The sequence below is a fragment of the Hesperophylax consimilis genome, chromosome 31 (assembly GCF_061612785.1).
Source record: "Hesperophylax consimilis isolate HC1 chromosome 31, BYU_Hcon_1.0, whole genome shotgun sequence".
In the NCBI taxonomy this organism is placed as follows: domain Eukaryota; kingdom Metazoa; phylum Arthropoda; class Insecta; order Trichoptera; family Limnephilidae; genus Hesperophylax; species Hesperophylax consimilis.
The window spans coordinates 11,911,233-11,932,568 of record NC_142866.1 but is presented as its reverse complement, the minus strand read 5'-3'; the positions used below and the strand labels follow the sequence as shown (position 1 = coordinate 11,932,568).

General features: G+C 34.3%; 1 protein-coding gene across 1 annotated transcript; it reads left to right on the top strand.

Annotated features, from left to right (window-relative positions):
* Nucleotides 1–3,431: 3,431 nt before the first annotated feature.
* D2hgdh (D-2-hydroxyglutaric acid dehydrogenase) lies at nucleotides 3,432–20,804 on the top strand. The gene is made up of 9 exons (XM_089649897.1): nucleotides 3,432–3,844; nucleotides 5,389–5,536; nucleotides 6,615–6,812; nucleotides 11,878–12,071; nucleotides 12,819–12,987; nucleotides 13,662–13,791; nucleotides 13,946–14,102; nucleotides 14,650–14,812; nucleotides 17,800–20,804. Exons 1-9 carry the CDS (start codon nucleotides 3,734–3,736, stop codon nucleotides 18,057–18,059), a joined length of 1,530 nt encoding a protein of 509 aa, XP_089506023.1. The 5' UTR covers nucleotides 3,432–3,733; the 3' UTR covers nucleotides 18,060–20,804.
* Nucleotides 20,805–21,336: the final 532 nt, after the last annotated feature.

The window sequence follows — 21,336 nt, the reverse complement described above, 5'->3', positions numbered from 1 at the left end:
TTTGCTAGCCAGGCTATATTTGAAAATTATGTGACCCTCAGAACAATTTACGGAGCGCTGTGATTATGCGGCTGTCATCTGTCAAAGTGACAGATCCCATTCAAAGAAACGATATTCCGCGGCAGTCCCCCAATTGATCTGACTCCCTCTCCTGAGGAAGAGTGTTAGCCCAACATATAATACGTACATGCCACGCATATAATATAGCGTAATGTGTCTAACACCTTAAATATTCTCATTTCGACAAAAAAAATCTTAAGTACGAAAAGCTTTTCTGTAAAGATCTATGAATAGTTTAGTCACTTTACTAAATAAAACAATCTTGTAAGGTTTTTGACGAGAAAAAGTCTTATTTAAGAAAAACATGTATTGCATGGTTCCAGATTAATGACGGCTTCTGTTAAGGCCTATGAATCTAATGATCAGTTCCTATCTTGCCGATAAGTTGGAAATATGCTATCATATCTTCTTTCATTACTTTTCAATACAATAATTGATCACTGTTGATCTCTCTAAAAAAAATTTTAAACATAATTATCTCTGAATTCAGGCCTCATTGATTGATTCCCAGGTTGAACACAATATGTAATTCTCAATCTAGTTTATGTGTGCTAAATTTAATGTTTCTGTGGAAATTTTTTGTCGGCATATCATTTAGTCTTTTATTCTTGTCCATGTGTGAGATTTTGAACGAATTAGGTATGAATGTATTATTACTTGCTAATATGTATATTTAAATGGGAGCATTTGTCATTTTTGTATAAAATGTCAAAGTCAAACGACATTGTATTTACTGTTTGAGTTACCTAAATATCGACGTCGAACATTAATTTAATAAACTGTAAATATTTTTGTCATAAGGAATTATATTTTAAACTTATAGAATAAACAATTTACTATATAAACATGTTTATTATTGTGCAATAAAAACTTAACCCCTCATTGAAATGGGCGGTTTACAAGAAGAATAAATTGTTGATGGTCTCAAGATGACAATGCTAGGTTTTATTGCTCCACACTGTGTTAAAAATACAAAAACTACACTGGAAAGTACTTATTATTAATTTCCTTTGTGAGAATGGTAGTATTATTATAGAATGTCCTGTAAAAGATGTCTAAATTGTTTCTATGTACTAGAAAAATAAAGTACGCATTTGAACTGAACTGGTTTATTAATTTTACCTAAGAAAAAGTATATGGATGAAACCTACATTTTATCAACGTTAACCTCTTGTTCGCCAGCGTATTCTCGGATACTATTCAAAAATCATTTCTTTGAATATAATTAGCTATTCTGGGGAATTAATAATATAACATGTATATAGCACGGTTTTGTGTTATTTCACTTCAAGTGCGCTTTACTATAACAAACTGATAAATAGTTATTTAGTATTAGTGGTCATGTTCTTAAAATTATTAGATCAAATAATATATCACAAAATGTACAGTTTATACAAAGCGATGACAAAACAAAGAATAACAAAAACAGTGCTATTATAGCACAGGACAATAATAACTAACATGACATACAAATCTACTGTACACACAAAGCGATGATAAGAAAACAAATAACTAAACAGTGCTGTTATAGCACAGGACAAAACAAGACCAAAAACTAAAGCATAATATAAAACAAGAGGCAGTTTGTGCCTTATGGTAGATTACATACTATTTTTATAAACACATAAACTCATTATCTGATAAGACGGTATAATTTAAAAAACATCATTTTGCTGATGAAGCAGTGCTGATTGCTAACAGTAGGGAAGGTCGACAGTAATTAATGTCTAGGATGAACGAAGTATGTATGAAGAATGAGTTAATGATGAATGTGAGTAAGTCTAAAGTTATGGTGTTTGAAAGAGAGAGTACGAAAACATTATGCAAAATCATTGCGAATGAGGAATACTTGGAGCAGGTGGACGATTTTGTATATTTAAGAAGTATGTTTACGAGAGATGAGAAGGCTGACAGAGATATAAAAAGAAGGGTAAATGCAGATAACTCCATTAATGGAGGACTTAACGCAGTTGGCGCTAAGAAAAAATTGTCCAAAGAAGCGAAGCTAGCTTTTCACAATGGATTGCTGGTACCTACCCTGATGTATGGAAGTGAGGCATGGAACTCGCAGAGAAAGAATGAAAGTAAACTGAATGCTGTAGAAATGAGATCCCTGAGGCGTATGTGTGGTAAAACCATGTATGGTCGTGTGAGAAATGTGGAGATCCGCAAAGAGTGCAAGGCTGATGTAAGCGTAATGAGTAAGATTAAGAAAGGGACGCTTAGATGGTTTGGGCATGTAGAGCGATTGAGCGAAGAAATGAGTGTAAGGAGAATATATGACGCAAATGTGAATGGTAGAAGAAGTCGGGGACGCTCGAGGAAGACATGGGACGATCAAGTGAATCAGATACTTGAGATGGGCTAAGTCAAGAGTCAGATTAATAGAAGAGTATGTATGAATGAATAAACAATAATCTATGTAATATTATGTATCCCTTTCTTCAGACTCGCATGACATGGTCCCACTGGCTGTGGGCGGTTGACGGTTATCAGTGTCATCACTTAACGAATAAAAAAAAATAAAGTTTTTAAAACAGCTCATATGATCTCATAGAAATTGTTGTCTCCTTTCTGACATAGCAAGAAATATGATTGGTGTTAGAAAGAGAAAACACTACACTTTATATGCAAATCTAGAAGTTACTACAGAAGAATTAAAATGTGCACCTCTATGAAACCAAAGGTTCCGACCGCAATTTGAGAAAAATATGAAAATATATTTGATGACCGGTCGGTGGCCGAGTTGACATCGCGTTTGGGTCCCACCCAGGCGTAGTGTGTTCAATTCCTCGGCTGGCTAAGTCCTCTATTACAACACAAGCAACATTTTCAGCTTACTGTGGTGGTAGTAGGAGATTTTCAAATATTGTCAGGTTATTCATAACCCGGGAATGTTTGTCTTTCTTAAAAAAAAAAAAAATAATTTTTCTGGTATAAAATATATGTTATTTTATCATTATCCGTAATATTACCAAACCGTGTTTTAAACCTTTTTTATGTTTGCATTAAAAAGTTTAATACATCAAAAATGATATGTTTATTTTTGACAGTAAAAATTTCGAAGCTCATTTCATCACCTTTAAAAAACAGTTTTTAGTCTTCGGATATGTTAAGAAATGTTCCATTCTTTGGGTTGTATTACAATGTACCTACCAGAGGCCTGTGGGGTTAATATGTCAATATCTAATTTTGAACACGTCATGTACGGAATTGACTATTTATTCATTTACATTTACATTTATTTCTAATTAATTTTTGGCCACCCCATCACTAGCTGCGAAAAGAGCGGGACATTTCTACTTTTATCTGTGGTTTAAAACTCGTGATTATTTATGATATCAATCGTTCAATCCGAGAGGTTTATTTATGTTCAATCCGTTCAGTCAAGATAAAAACACTTCAAAGCAAAGGTTACACAACGGTAATAAAGAAAGAGATAAATAATAAAAAAAAACATTGCGATAAGCAAAGAGCAAAGTGTAGCTTTATCTTTTGAGAAATTACAAGTTATAAAGTTAGATCACGTGTTCGGTATATTTATTGTTGACAGCAGTGGGCAGTGAATGATTTATTTATGCAGCAGTCTCAACTTACGAGTGTAGAACTTGCAGTGTTGTGAATTGTAAATTTAGTAGACTTTGGGAAGTGCGTAATCAAAACGAGCTCAAACATGTCGTTTAGCCTAGTGAGATTAATCAATTCTTCAAGAATTGTGACAAAAGTTCCACAAAAAAAGTTTACTTTTAACTACGGTTCGGCCAGTATTCCTGATCTGTCAAAGGTTTGTTATTATTATGTATTTAGGTAATCTGGTAAATATGCACAGACGCTTCTAATCTTTTAGGCACAATTTATAAAAAAAACACCTTTCAACAAGGAACAGCTATTGGTATCTTTTAGGATTGCTGGATACGCTTGGCGAATTTTTTTTTGAAAGAACACTTCGATTCAACTTAATTATTATAAATACAACTCTTTTACATCGGTGAAGATGGAAAACGCTGCATTTTTGTTAACAAAGTTTAAAAATTTCATGTGTTTTGTCAGTTCTGCCCTGTTTTTTTTCTAGTTTTTATGATTATATTTCATGCCCAGCGACTCTAATAGTTTACCCCTTTTTTTACGATTTCAGAATATTAAAAGTGGGTTTTTATTTATTTATTCATTAATTTTTGGGAAATCGACAGTTTAAATTTATTTCAGTTTATACATAAGTATTATATAGCCAAAATAAAACCAATTATGGATTTCTTCCTTGTGACTTTACCTCTGCTGAGACAGCATGATAAGGAATAAATAAATAAAATTTGTAAGAAAGGAATATGAAATCAAAAATTTATACAAAATAAAAGATTATATAATTTTCCGACTTTATGTCCGGGTTAAATCTTCCCCATAGGAAGAACTAAACCCTTTAACACACTTTTCCACAAATGGTCATCTAGTCAATCCACATTATGTAAGTGCATTATATAAGCAAAATAAATACAAGAAACAACACGTCAACTCACCAGAAATCAAATGGGAAAATAATTCAGCGTCTCCAGATATTTTCATATCAGAGGGTTCGGCTCGGTAGAACTCCTAACAGGGCCTATAAATCCTACTGATCCCTCAACATAAATATTTAAAAAATCTTTCGTAATCCTACATGTATTTAAAATGACTGATTTTTGCATTTTTATATATAAATTTTTTGATAGATCTAATACGCCTATAAGTTATTTTTTTAAATTTTGTCATGTAAAACTATATCAGGTCTATTATGACTAATCGTTCGGTCTGTTAGAATAGTTTCATCATAATATATTTTATAAAATTCGTTTTCTAAAAATGAATTTGGTTCGTATTCATAATATAATAATAATAATAATACTTGGATGACTTGTATAGCGCCGTTTTTGTGCAAAAACACCTCAAGGGCGCTGTACAAACTTATAATACATTTGTACAGTGGTCTATGTTATTACTTAACTATTTATGGAGAAAATATACAGTTCAATACTTACCTGATAGGTCACTTGAGATTAACACTTAATTAACATTATCTAATTGTTTATTGGCGAAATTTAGATACAGGATGATACTAGTATTATTATAATTGTATATATGTATCGATATTTGGGATATTTTATATTTATTTTTTTTTTTAATAAAACTGAAAGTAAGAACCTATTTTTATCTACCTAACCTATCTTACTTTGGGTAATTAAAAAAAAAAGAAAAAACAAGTGTTGTGGAAGTTTGTTCTATGCATCCACTACTATTGGACGAGGCATATTTACTTTTTTTTACATTAAATTATCATTGTTTCTTTATTTTCAGAAAAAATATAAAGTTGAGCGCAAGAATTTCAACAAAGTGGAAGATGAACATTTGTCATTTTTCCAAAATGTTTTGGGAAAAGACCGTGTTATTACGGATCCATCAGAAGTGTTGGGATATAACATAGACTGGATCAAAAACTGCCGAGGTACAGATATGTTGACAAAAACACAATTAAATTATGCTTTCAGAGTTTCAACCAAACTACATAAGAAGTAATATTGACAAAAACACAATTAAATTATGCTCTCTGAGTTTCAACCAAACTACATAAAAAGTAATGACATATCTTCCTATAATTAAATATCTCTGGTTATAATTATATATATGTAGAATTATTTTCTCAGTTTGCCCCCGTAACATAGTCTTTAAAAGGACTCTTTAACTCCTGACGTTTAGGACAAAACAGACAGACAGAGATAAAAAGTCCTTTTAAGGACTACGTTACGTCGGTAAACCGAGAAAATTATTCTACATCTTACACCCGTGAAAACCTTACCCATAAACTAACTAAATGACTTTCTCCCTTTTAAATGATTTGTAAATAAATGAATCTGACAGTATACAACAACTCTTATTGTCCTATTTGTATCTAGTCTTCGAAAAAAAATCTGCTTATGAATAAGTAGTCCTTTTTACAATGGAGCTCAAATTGCCGGCTCTGGAAAAACCTTAACTGATTAAAAATGTTTTTCCTGGTTATTTTGTAAAATTTTATATTATTTGATTAAAATAAATTTCTGCTGTGATGTTTATTAATGGGTGACAGTCGTCTTGTCCTTTTTAGACATGGTCGGTTTCATATTGCTTAAATTAATTATTTTGAAATTTTAGTTTTAAATTTTGAATTGAATTTCTGGGACTCATTCAAATGTGGCAATATTTGGTGGCACCACGTATTAGACAAGCTGTTATATTAAACACCCATTGCTGTCTGTTAGAATGTTCATTAGTCATTGGAATAGTTCTATCTGACTACAAGAGCATTTACTTAACGCCTAGGAGCCAGAGCCCTGCATTTGCAGTGTTGAAGAATTATGCCCACAAAGCACTGCAATTGCAGTCTTGACCTTATACATTCATTTTGCCTTTTTTTCTTCGTTTACCATTGGAGAGTTTTTGGCCAAATTTTGGCTAACTTAATAGGAATGTTTTACTGAGGTTGACACTAAATAATATAACTGTATGTAAAAATAATTACTTATAATTGGCTTAAATGTCGCCAGGTGAATCGCAAGTGGTTCTGAAGCCGAAAACGACGCAGGAGGTGTCAGTGCTTCTGGCCTTCTGCAACGAGCACAATCTGGCAGTGTGTCCGCAGGGTGGCAACACGGGTCTGGTGGGCGGTTCCGTGCCCGTCTTCGATGAGATCGTCATCAGCACCACACTTATGAACAAGATCATTAGCCTAGACGAGTTCTCAGGTACGTACTTATTCTTCTTTCGTATGGTGGAGGGGGTCAGAGGGGGACATCTATGTCTGCGAGCCATTCTAGGGCCTCAGGCTTCGCCATGTGAACCTCATCAATCCCGCTGGGGAATGAATGGAGCGGGCATTCTTTGACCATATGTTCGGTGGTTTGTACCGAGGCCCGGCACCTACACTAAGGCCCTATCTGTGCATTATGTGGGCACAGCGGCTATGGGAGCACCTTAACCTATTGATGGCGGACCAGGTTTTGCGAGGCAATGAGAACCCAGGCTATTCTCGGTGGGGCCCTGTATAAGGTGGGCATTTCCCACGTTGGCCGTTTGTCACTCAAGTTTCCACCTATCTTCTGCCTCTCTCCTTCTGCCCAGAAGGGCTTTCGGGACTTCATTGGTACTTATTGATTTATTTTAAATTATTTATTTAATACGTTTTGTACACTAAATAGGTGATCTATTTCGAGTTGGTAAAAAACTGATGTCACCAATTTACATAAGTGTAATGTTCTTACTTTATAAGAATTACCATTTATTTCTATTAAATACGGTATTTTTCAAAGAATTCACAATAAAATAAATAATATTGAGATAGATGATGATCCTCATCTTAATACATGCCAAGTATTAAAATGAGGATCATCATTTCTCTTATTCTTTCAAGAAAGGCGTACAAATACAATATTGGATTGCATCACCGATACACTATTGTATTTGTATGAAAGAATTGAGTTTTTATACGGACAAAACTATTTATTCATATTGCGTGTGTATTTTAAAGAATAACTTTCAAAAAAGTGTATTTTCATAAAATAATTAAACTAACGCTATCTATGAACACATAGATTATAATGTACGTTACATTTACCCTTAACCATTTACACTCTTGTATTTTTTGCTTGCTCTAATCATCTATATTATTTATTTATTTATTTATTTTTTCATGTTCTCCGTAAAACGGTTATTCACCAATACATTATGGAGAAGATTACAAATTAGACAAAAAGTATAGCAAAACACATAAAAAGGTCAGTTTCACTACTTTGTGACATACGTCAAAAGATAATTGTTAAACTGCCTGTAGGTTACGTTAAAAATGTCGATGGTCAATGCAGACTCGTTGAGCAGTTCAGTCGCTTTGTTGACTGGGGCGTTCTGATAGGCAGAAGTCCTCGCTTTTGGAGCATAAAAAAGGGTATGGGACCTTCCACGAGTATACTTGTCTGGGACATATAAGTTAATCTCTTTCAAAATAGGTGGATTATGTATAGTTCCAGAGATTATCTTAAAAAAATGTTTTCCTAAAAATATTTTTCGGCGGGCTTCTAATGTATTAAGATCGAGCATTCCTGCTAAGAATAAGGATGGATACAGGAAAGGGTAGTACATATATTCCCTCATATATAGGTAACGCATGAATCTCTTTTGTACTTTTTCTATTTCGAGAATATGGTTTTGCTCAGAAGGGGCCCAAATAATGGAGCTATATTCCAAGATACTGCGAACAAGTGCTTCATACGTTCTTCGGATTGCGATTCCGTTGGTAAATGATCTTGAATTACGAAGAACAAATCCAAGCATTTTGTTGGCACAGGAGACAATATCAGATATATGGGATTTGAAAGAGAGATTTGCTTCAAAAATTACGCCAAGGTCTCGAATCTCATTTTTACGTGTTAATTCATGTTTATTAATGTGGTAGGGGAACAGGAATGTATCTTTGGACCTTGTAAATGTAACGACACTGCATTTCTGAATACTGAAGGGTAAGTTGTTCAGTTCCGACCATTTGACAAGAGAATCAAGATCGTTCTGCAGAAGAATGGAATCGATGTAACTTTTGATTGCTTTGAAAAGTTTTATATCGTCAGCAAAAAGGAGATATTTTGAGTGGTTTATAGTGTTGCCAATGTCATTGATGAATAAGAGAAAGAGAAGGGGTCCTAGATTCGATCCCTGGGGAATCCCGGAGTTAGTTTTGTATTCGTGAGAGATATGGTGTCCGTAACTGACATACTGACGACGATTGCGTAAGTAGCTAGCCACAAAAGCGAGGAAATTCTGAGAGAATCCGATGTCACTTAATTTTTTTAATAAAATATCATGGTCGACTTTATCAAATGCTTTCTCGAAGTCTGTATAAATCACATCAACAGGTACAAAATTTTCAAATGAATTATTAATATAGGTAATGAGATTCATAAGATTCGTTGAAGGTGACAGTGTGGGACGAAATCCGTGCTGATTTTCGGTGAGTGCGTGTTTTGTTATATATCTGTGAATAAATTATGGTTTCTAAAAGTTTTGCGGGTGCTGACAACACAGCTACAGGTCTGTAATTATCTATTTCTGACTTTTTTCCTTTTTTATGTATAGGCGTTACTTTCGTTAGTTTCCACATTTCCGGAAAGATATTTTTGCGAAGTGATAGGTTAAAAATATGTTTTAGAGGTTGAACAAAATAACTTGCATATCTTTTGAGGATTATAGGTGGAATACAATCTGGGCCGACGGAGTATTTAGGTTTTAGCTTATGGAAAGCTGTAATAATATCGTCATCGTTAATTTCATGAATTTGTACAGGTAAAGAGTTAAATGACGATGAAGCTATAGAAGATATGTCAAGTTTGGGGATATTGTCGCTAAATACTGATTGAAAATAGTGTGCGAAACCTGCGGCGATCTCAGACGATCCATCATATTTATTGTCTTTGTAGTCCATGTGGTTAAGTTTGTCACAGCCGCGGCGTTTATCGTTAGTGTAAGACCAAAATCAAGTTGGGTCTGTTATTATACTGTTCTCGGCCTCACGTGTAAAGTCAGTGTAGGCCTGACCAATTAACCGTTTGATTGATTTTCGCAAAGTTTTAAAGTTAGCTAAGGCATGTTCGGATTTTGTTTTTTTCCAAAGATAGTGCATTTTAGTTTTTTCTCGTATGAGGTGAATGATTTCCCCATTAAACCATTTCGGATATTGTCTAACATCTTTGAGCATACGTGTAGATCTTTTCTTAAAACAAATGTTGAAAATATTATTGAGCTGTTCATAAAACATTTCGACAGCTAGATTTACGTCAAGGCAATCGTAATGATTCCAGTGATGTTGTTCTAAGGCATTCTTAAGTGTGTTATCTGAGCTTTCGTGGAAAATCCAACCCATGTTTATGTCTGGAGGTAATGTGTCTGTTTGTATATGTGATTGAGTTGTGTAATCGAATGTGAATGAAAGTGAAGGGTGATGAATATCCTCTCTGACTAATGGGGAGTCATGGCGGCAGATAACAGCATTTTTAGAATTTACATTACTTAATACTAGGTCTAACATGTGTGCATTTATGTTATAAACAGTGTTGAATTGTGTTAAATTATAAAAAGAACAAAAGTAATCGAAAACATCAATTGGGTTTTTCCCTGAGGGAAAGTTAAAATCACCGAAAATAATAATATTTTTTGATTGTAACTTTACACTTTCACTTATAGTTTTGTCGTAAAATAATTGATACTGTTCAGATGTTGTATTTGGAGGAAAATATAAAACACATATATAAATGATGACATTTCTATGCGATACTTTCACCCACAAGTCTTCACCTTGGGTTTCTATGCAGTCCATTCTTTCCGCGTGTGAGTGGCTGTCAGCTCGGAGGGCTAGGAGAGTCCCTCCTCCGCGACTGCCTCTATCCTTCCTGTAGACGTGGTATAGGTTTTCGAATAGCTCCGACGAAAAGGTGCTTGAAGTTAGCCAAGTTTCGGTAAGAGCAATCAGAAGTGGTTTCTGGCACATTACGTTTGTCATGAAGTCGATAATTTTATTATTCAGACTTCGAACGTTCTGGTATACTCCACTAATGTCTATCTTTTTCGGACGTCGTATCGACCGTCCTAGTTTGGGGTCGTGGTCTCCGAAATGACCATTCGTTGAAGGCCACGTTTTCAGGCCAGATCGTGGGGTCCAGGAAAAAGTGGAAGTAATTTTCCGGTATGCCTATTTTGAAGGCAGCATAACGTTCATGCCTCGTAACCAGTTTTTCGACAGTGTAAATTAAATCCGGCTTCTTCTTTTTTAAGAATGAAGATATATTTTCTTCTGTGGTATTCGGGTGAAACATGAATACATGCAGATGTAGGTTTTTGGGAATAGTGACCAAGCTGTCGTCGATAGACCCTGTCCCTTTACAGATTGGCCGAGATCGTCGTCTACCGTTGACGAGGGCATCGCTATACGATGTTATTGGCTGGGTTGGCAGCTTGGGCACAACAGGCTGTATTGTACTCTGTGGTTGTGGAGGAGAAGACGCCGCTGCAGCAGATGTGGAAGCGGAATGTAGATCTTTCTCCGGTTTTCCTTTTTTAGCAGTGGATCTTGTGGTCATTTTGCGGGTAGTGAGCGGCTGGACGCCGCTAACGGGAAGGTGAGTCTGGCCGGCTAGAGCGGCTAAGGTAATAGCAAGAGTGGGGGCGGGGCCGGGGGGCCCGGGCGGTGGAGGTGTCCCAGACAGCTGCTTAGTGATATCGCCGTACGCTGAGCGCACACACACATTTAAGTCTGGCGCCTGCGCTAGTACCTGGGGAGTACCTGCAGTTACGTTGTACGAGTACTTGCATGAAGGGCACACAATTTTAGCACTACCGTCACTTAAAATTGAACGAATCGTGGTCAGTTCGCTACCGAAACCCTCGATTTTGCCACTCAAAACATCGACCGTTTTAATCAGGGACTGAATGATATCACCAAACTCTTCCATTTTGTAAATAGACTAGAACGAACGATTAAAATGAATACTATCGAGAGCCGATGACAGAAGACGTGCGTCGCGTGTTGCGTGCGTATTGTACTCATAAATTAATAAAACATTAATGTTATTGGTGATAAGGATACAGATAGCACAGCTCCTGAAAGCACTTGACATTTTATTAGTAACCGTCAGTTCGGAGTGAATAATTATTTAAGCATTAGACAATGTGTGAATGTGAATGAAGCAAGGAGTCTGTGCCAAGAAAGATTTGTCTGGCTGTTTATCCTCTCGGTCTACCTCTGAAGTAATGTTTATATTTGAATTCCAGGTGTGATGGTGTGCGAGAGTGGCTGCGTGTTGGAGACCCTGGATAACCATGCGCGGGACCATAACCTCATCATGCCCCTGGACCTGGGGGCAAAGGGATCCTGCCACATCGGGGGCAACGTGAGCACTAACGCAGGGGGCCTCCGCCTGCTTCGCTATGGCAATCTGCACGGCTCTATTCTCGGTGTGGAGGCTGTAAGTCATCTAAATGTATTTAACTAACCATAATACCTTTCCCAGCAGGGGTAGAATGCGACAAAACTCTGTCTCAGCACATGCTCCTTGCATGCTCATACTCAAGCACATGCTCATTCATATTCATATATCTCATCACATACAGGCTCATTTCTATATGATTAAGTCTTCATTCATCCTTCCTCTGCCTGTTATTGTTATAATATTATGTCTAAATTACTTTTATATCCACCCATCGAAGATAAACATGGATCTAATCTGACATACCAGTACTTAACTGTATCAGCATCGATTCTAAGGTAAACATAGATATTATTGGATACATATATTTGATTAGCTTTTCTATTATATTCTATGTATGCTAATTTAGTTTTCCTTGTTAGTTCGTAAGCCAGCAATACCTTTACACCCACATCAGGGTTATTTTATTGATGGTAGCAAGTTCTTCAAGAGATAATAATTTTTTATTAAAACACAAATAACATTGTTTACATCACTTTATTTCGATACAAAATCTCAACATGTTTCATGAACCAAGTTCACTTCATCAGGAGCACAAGTATACATGATGAAGTGAACTTGGTTCATGAAACATGTTGAGATTTTGTATCGAAATAAAGTGATGTAAACAATGTTATTTGTGTTTTAATAAAAAATAAATAATGCCATCACAAAGTGAAAAGCAGTTAGAAGAAGTTTTCTTCGAAAAATTAGATAATAATTAAATAATATGATTATCTGTTGCAGGTAAAGGCCAATGGCGAGGTACTAGACCTGCTGGGGACACTGAAAAAGGACAACACTGGGTACCACCTGAAGCACTTGTTCATTGGTTCGGAGGGAACACTGGGTCTGGTCACTAAAGTATCTATCAACTGCCCCAGCCTGTCTTCAGCGGTCAACGTTGGATTTTTGGGTACAAACAAAACTCTATCTATTGTTTTTAGTATGTAGTACCAAAACAGTGTGCTTTAAACGACACATGCAGGAAAATGATTATTGGAAGAATGATTTTCGAGATTTCACCAAATTATTATTTTATATTTGATTGGATAAATTGTATTTTGTTAAAATTCTTCACTAAAATTCCTCTGCGGTCTGTTCTCAAACCTTTCACTGACAACAAATTTCTATGTGCATTGTTGTTCATAGTTTTCCAGTACACTTGCAGCTTGACATGTTTAATTATGAATAATGCAGACTGCTATAGGAGGAACGCATTAACGGATACATAACGGGCACTGGCAGTCTGAGTTTTGGGATGTTGATATGTATATAAGTTTCATGCACCTTAACTCATCTCTTTGGTATTAGAAACATCTTTGAGGCACTTGAGTGATGATATGGTGACCTTCAAATTAACAAGTTTATCTAACTTCTAGGAAGAATAGCAAGATTACATTCCTACATTCCTCTTTGTTACAGCATTCTTAGTGAGATCATCCAATGAGATCTTAATCCATGTTTGGGGTCACACTTATGATTCGTATTTGAGTACCTAACTAGTTTAGTGTGTAGCTTCAGGGCTTTAGATGTGTAAAATTTAAAACACGTTTATTAGTAGTTTATATCCAAATATTATTTTTGCAGGGCTCAAGGACTTTGAGAGCGTCCTGAAGGTGTACAGAAAAGCCAAATCATCAGTTGGTGAAATCCTTTCCGCTTTTGAAATGGCTGATGCCGGCGCCCTATCAGCTTGTATGGAACGCTACAAATTACAGTAGGTTTATTATTGTTCAAATATCGACAACTTTACACTGGAACCCAAAACCTTCTAACTTCCTCAAACATATCTTTATAATTTTATCTTGAGCCGGTTTTAGTTATTATTCTCTTTGAAAGATAATTGTATCATAATTCTAATGATTTTACAGAAATCCCATTGGAGACTTTCCATTTTATGTACTGATTGAGACAAGTGGATCTAATGAAACTCACGATATGGAAAAACTATCAAAGTTCTTTGAAGAAACCATGGAGTCTGGCCTGGTGCTGGACGGGACCCTCTGTTCTGAACCCAGCAGGATCAAGGTAATGATTTATTTATTTATTTATTCAATTACCTCTTATTTATCATCATTTTATCACCATAGAAACTCAAAAACATCAGAAACATAATCAATACAAATATAATCATCTCTTCAACCCTACATTCAATACATTCGTAAAAAGTTCATCTAGACAACGGGTAATTATTCGTTCATAGATGGTGTGTAAAGAATAACTCTTGATCGTTCTTAGAGAATCGAGCCCCTGGGCTGTAGGTAGATGTTGATGGGCGTCTTGGCAATGATGCAAACTATTGCGCTTTTTTTCAGCGCCTTGTATTCCCTCAGTGTTGCAATTTCTCGCTTGATGTTTGGCGGGGTTATGTTTGCAAGTACGGGGAGCCAAGGGAGAGGAGTAGATTTCAAGCAGTCATACCAACTGTAAGCGTTCATGCGCAACAGGCAGTATGATAACCTTGAAGGTGTGTTATGGCGAAAGTGTAGATAATTTTTGACTCGCCCTGATAGATAACCGTTTATATTTTTTATTTTTTTTACCTCCTCCGATAACCTTTTTAATGTCTTTTTAGAACTTGTGGGCACTGAGAGAAGGAATGGCGAGCTCACTTCTGAACTACTACCTTTTGAAATACGACATCAGCTTGCCACTCCAAAACTACTATGACATAATTCCTGAAGTGAAGAAACGTTTTGGAAGCGAAGTGGTCCACGTCATTGGATACGGACATATTGGTAACTATATACAAGTTTATTACACATTTACCGTCTTACTAATTAGATTCTTACACACCTGTTTAAAGTTGGTGTGGTAAAGCCGGCCTTGAGCCTGGTTTAAGACCGTAATAAGTTTTTGTAATATTTACTATAAAATGTAAGGCTGTTAAAAATTAATATTTTTAAAAAAGTAGTAGTAGTCGGTCATAAATTACAAATCACTAAATATTATTGTAAAATAATATGGTACTAGCAGTTATAAACCCGCTCCGCGGGTTTTTGCTGCTAGGACCTGCGGGCGGCACTTGGTTGGACTTCGCCCAGTTTAAGTGATACTAACAACAGTTTACTTACATTTAATAGGTAGATATTAGGTCATTCACAGAGAGAGGGTGAGTATATATTGTAAATAGATTATTACAATATAGCGCCCCTGAGGTGATATCTCACAAAAGCGGCGCTATAAAAATTGTCCAATAAATAAATAAATATAATGTTTACATTTTATTGCGTACATATGCATTGATATACAACGGAAATAGATAAAATAATGTAATCTTATTAAACTTTATTTCATTAAAACACAAATAAGTTTGTTTACATCACTTTATTATATACAACCACTACATGTTTCATGAACGAAGTTCACCTCATCGGGAGTAAGAAATATAGATTACAATTGGAAAGAAGGAGTGGAAGGAGGGGGGAGGGGTTAGAGTGGGTGGGGTTTATCAGAATTAGGAATTACATTATCGTTAGACGGGAAAGACCAGTTGAGTGGGAAAATATTTAAAAGATAGTTTATTAAAAAAAAATTCTTGTTAATTATATGTATCTACTTTTATATTAACATGTTTTCTAATTTCTAAAAATATAAATTATTTATTTGCGATGCTTTATATCCTGTGTGAAGTATTTTAAGACCTGAAAAACAAATAGCATATAACCATAAAACAAATAGCATTTAATAACGGTTATTCTAATAAATTGATAGTTGAAATACTAAATAAAAAAAAATTAAACATAATCTTTACAAATGGTATATTTACCCTATTTCTAAATACAGAAATAAACAATGGCATAGAATTCTATTTGTGGATAACAATACTTCCAAAATTATAAATAAAAACATTCCTGGTACTATTCAACAGGTGTTTTACACTAATAACAAAATGAAGAAATATATTCTTAATATTAAAGATGGAGATAATCAAACAAAAAAATCAGGAGTTTATTAACTCAATTGTGATGATTGTAATTTCTTTTACAAAGGTAGAACCAATAGAAACTTTGAAGTCAGAACTAAAAACATGAGTTTGCAGATGATCTTTTGAATAATGATAACACTTTTGATAAAAATTCAGGTCTTAAAATACTTCACACAGGATATAAAGCATCGCAAATAAATAATTTAGAAATTTTTGAAATAAGAAAACATGTCAATATAAAATCAGATATAATTAATAAGCAAAAAAAATATAAACCTTCTTTTAAATATTTTCCCACTCAACTGGTCTTTCCCGTCTAACGATATTGTAATTCCTAATTCTGATAAACTCCACCCACTCTTACCCCTCCCCTCTCCTTCCGCTTCTTCTTACCGATTGTAATCTATATTTAATTTTTGACTTCAATGTATACTTACTCCTGATGAGGTGAACGTTCATGAACCATGTAATTAAGTGATGTAAACAAAATTATGTATGTTTTAATAAAATAAATAATGCCATCACAAAGTGATAAGCTTCCAGAAGAAATCTTATTAAACGCTTGTTGATGGTCAAGTAATTTTGCGTAACTATGCGTATTGTTACCTGCATATTTAAATATTCGCGCCAGTCATTTGCTTCATTCTTATACCGCCAGAGGGGCAGAGTGGTCGAATTTTGCCTGCAGAACCCCTATTCGGGATTTACCCGAAACATACGATTTTAATTCGACCAATCAGAGGGCCTAGATCATCCAGACGCTAGCGTAATAATACTATCAGATTATACTCTGAGTGGTAGATTAATTTATCATCAAAATAATAAAGCTCTGTATCTTCGATTTGTGAAATTACTTCAGTGGTTATAATCAGTTTTCAATATTAATGCAGATATTAAAAGATAACCATTATCTCAGGCTCCATAATAATGAATTTAGGCCCATCTTCCACAGGAATATGCAAGTATCCGATACTCGACGATTCAAGTATCTTGCGTTTACCACCAGGTTCGTACACAGCCAAACATTGCCAACATTTTGTGAACTCGCAGGTGACGCCAGCCGGTTTAAGTTGTTACCGCTCAAGTCATTGCTACTTATGGCGCAGAAATTGATAAATACTCTAGTCTCAGACAATCGTCACTTGTGTCAGACATTTTTTGTAAAACAGTTAACAAAGATTACAGCTACAGCTGTTGTGAGTGAGGTTATGAAGTTTTGACATTTTTTCATTATTTTAAAGTTTTTCTTTTACGTATTCAATAATATTATTATTAAATTTATAATAAAACAGTTTATTTATTTTTTGCAACATGAATAAACAACATCAGTATCGGATATGGAATTGCATTTTCTTGTGAAAGTTGGGCCTAACTTCATTATTTTGGAGCCTGAGATAAGCTTATCTTTTAATAGCTGCATTAATAATGCAAACTGATTATAACCAATGTAGAGATAGAAGTGTATTTTTGGCTTGCGTTGTGCTCAAAGTAGGGTCTAATTTCCCTTTGGGTAAAAATTAAATTATTTTTCTATTAGATAATAAATTACAGTTTACTTTATTTCTAAGGGAAGCTTAGATGATTTGTACATGTAGAGCGGATGAACAAAGAAAGTAGTTTAAAGAGAATATAAATGTGGCGTTTATGTTCTCGAGGTAGTTAACGGTAAAAGTTGTCGGGGACACCCAATGGAGACATAACACGATCAAGTGAATAGTGTGTGCATAGACAGAGTTTGCTGTGTGGAGAAACGGCGTGATGGTTAGTTAGTTTACTTATTAATATTTTCTGTTTTAGGCGATGGCAACCTCCACTTAAACATCGCTCTGAAAGAGTTCTGCCCAGATTTAGTAAAGAAGATCGAACCGTTTGTGTACAACTTTGTCAGCAACTTGAAGGGGTCGGTGAGCGCGGAACACGGAATCGGATTCCTCAAAACCAAGTACATTGGTCTGTCTAAAGACCGGTCCTCCTTGAAGCTTATGAAAGAAATCAAGGCCCTGATGGACCCTAAGGGCATCCTCAATCCATACAAAGTCCTCCCCTCAGATTTGTAAAATACTCTACTAGTAAGTAAAATAGAGATGCGTTGAGAACACATACTGCTCCTTAATAATTTTGTTAAATATTTTTAAAATCCAGTGAAACTCTCGTATAAGGTTTTTTCTATGTTTAAAGGTACCTACTTAAATTATACTTCTTCTATCCCTATTTTATTGTAATCTCTATAAAAAAATTGGTGAACAACTATATACAGGTGTCCGGGGTAAAGTGCACAAATTTCGGGAGGAGATCCTACATGATGGTAGAAGTAAAAAAGAGAAATAACGATTTTAGAAATTCCAATGTTTTTTCCCATACAAAAATATTTTTCCATAAAAGACTATTATTTTCTCCATACAAACAATTTTTATTCTGTACCTGAAAACTGCTTGAAAACATTGAAATTTCTAAAAAAATATTAATTTTTTTATTTGTATGTACTCCGGACAACCTGTATTTGTGTTCCAAAGAAGGCAAAGTTTGTAATTTATACTTGTGTGTTAACCTTGTACGAAGGTTTTACTGTAATATTTTTAACTGTTGTTATTGTCCATTGATATCAAGCTGCTTAGTTAGTACATATTGATTTGCAAGCAGTATGGAAGAGATGGATAAATTGAAAACATTTTGCGAAATATTGCGTAGTTAAATAAGTCACTCTATGTATTGATTATTTTTTTAGCAGATTATGAAGTTATTGTCGCCTGAGACAAAATACCTCTTTTGGGTATACTTAAAAGAATTCATAATCTGTAATTAATATCATAATCTGTAATTAATATTGAATCATAATCTAAAATTATGAATTCTTTTAAGTACCCTCAAAGTAAATAATTGCGAATTTGTTACTTATATTATTTGCACATGTACGGGCGCAAACAAATAATTCATCTTAATATTTTAAAGCGTAATTTGCAAAAAGTTTTTTTCTCTTTAGATTATTAAATTAGTGCCATCTATGAAAGAGCAGGTTATGAATTAATTTAGGTATGTATACCCTTAAAATATAAGGCAGCAAATTTGTTACTTATATTTTTTTGTGTAATTATTACTTTGTGGGTGATTTATGAAAAAAAGAACTCATCCAATAATTCCTCAATACAATTTTTATGTAGTTTTGTAAGTTTGCATATCCGCGAATTGTAATTTTTGAAAAGTGCCATGTATTATTGACATTTCTAGTCACTTAAGCTCAAACAAGACTTATCATAAAATGGAAACAACAACTTAAAGATATTATTAAAATAATAATTTCACTCATATTTAGTATTAAAAGTTTAAAAATTCACTGAACCATTAAATCCTTTCTAATGCAGTTCAATACCTAATTATTTTTTTTAATGATAAACTAATGTCTATAAGACAAGGTTTTATGCATAGCACAAAGGATAACAAATAATTATAAGCTATAATTAGTCGCCTGAAATATCAATACAAATTGAAAATATCTCCCGAGTAAAAATAAATGCCGCCAACCCGTGCCTTCTTATTTCTCGACGCCATCTAGTGAGAAATTTAGCACTAACAAAGCCTTTCCTACAAAAATAAAGTTGGTTGTTTACAGGTGGAAAAAATATAATAAGCAGTAATTGTTGATTGAGGTACTAGTACATATTGAATCATTTGGCGGGTTGAAAATAAGCCGACATAGCTCAGTGGTTCAGAGCACCTGACCGGACATCAGAAGGCACGGGTTCAATTCCCGTTGGCGGCATTTATTTTTACTCGGGAGATATTTTCAATTTATATTGATATTTCAGGCGACTAATTATTGCTTATAATTATTTGTATACCTAATTAATAAGTAGGTTTTGTAAATACTTTGTAACATAATATGAAATATACATATTTTATTCTACATAATATGTGATTCAAGTGATGAAGTTCAAATGGCATTTAATATTCCTACTGATTGTGATGTCATGTTCAACAACATAATGTAATTAAGCGGTTATATGCCCACTGAATTTTCTCATCTGTCAAAAAGTCTTAATTTTTTTGTCGCTAGAGTACAGTAATTGTACATTAATGAACTTGTGAAAATACAACCTTAAATGTGCGTTCAACATGTCACTAAAGCAATGAACATACTCATAGGAAATCGTAAATATTATGTAAAACAAACGACTTAGTAAAAAAGTATGACTTATTTGCAGAACCCACTATTTTGGTAAAGTATTTAGTTTGACCTTTTTTATAAGTGTTTCATCATACTCTTGCTGTTGTCAAATCTAATTAGATTTGAATGGCTGTTGGCTTTATAAATCGCCTTTGGAACATTTCCGATACAACGAAAGTTTGTTGTACGCAGTGTTCGGATACTCGTGGTATAAATGGTATAACTGGTGAATCTACCTCCTGTTTGGAGTCAATTTTAAGTTATGACTTTTATTTGAGCTTTCATTTTTGAGAAAATCAAAGTTTTTTTTTTGGTCAAATTAAAAATTTTCATTTGCTATGGAATTATTATTACCATAGATCGAAATTGTAAATGTGGGTTTTATTGTGCACCAGTGTTTTATTTATTAAGGTCGAATGTCTACATTAATTACAAAGAAATCTAAGCAGAGTGAAAAACAATAGTCCATTATTCGGTAATAAAAAATAAAAAGTCTGAGAATGGCATTCGAAAGGGAGTTTCAGATGTGTTTGATAGCTGGTTTCTATCAAATCACACAATTACCTATCATATTCCCTTAATAGATATTAAAATACTACTTATTATATTAAAATAAAACAAATATATTTTTCTAAAAATCTGTACATCTTTCATTACCCTGATTAATTAAGTTTTTATCGATATCTTGTCATTCAATAACATAAAATATTAAATAATATTATATGTACATATCCCAATAAGAATAAAAATACAGGCAGTGTACCATTAGTAGTCCTTCCAGTTCCATCAGTGAGTGCACTCTCCATATTGAGTAGTTGCCTGGTTCGTCCAGGGTCTGATCAGTTCATGAGTACTTTGGATTGTCTCATTCTGGGTGCCCTCTCCAATCCTTCCAGTGCTAACAATAATACATTTAACCAAAGTTGACTCCTTGTTATATTGTGTAGAATACATTTTAATATGTACATTTATTCAATTTCTTCTCAAAAGACTAGTACTTCGAAGCAACCACATGTACCCTACTGATATGCTACTCTTTGAAGCTGGTTTTCGTAGACGTCGCTATCAGAATTATACTGAACTTGATCATTTTTCAAGTACAGCCGTGGAATTAATAAGATGTCAACTGACTCGAGCGATGATGAAAATAATATTATCCTTCTTTATATTTA

Bases quoted from the DNA above. Each gene is read 5' to 3' on its own strand.
- D2hgdh (XM_089649897.1), top strand. From the start codon at position 3,734: ATGTCGTTTAGCCTAGTGAGATTAATCAATTCTTCAAGAATTGTGACA. The intron at 12,072-12,818 runs GTAAGTCATCTA...TATCTGTTGCAG, and splicing joins CTATTCTCGGTGTGGAGGCT to GTAAAGGCCAATGGCGAGGT. The intron at 13,792-13,945 runs GTAGGTTTATTA...ATGATTTTACAG, and splicing joins ATGGAACGCTACAAATTACA to AAATCCCATTGGAGACTTTC.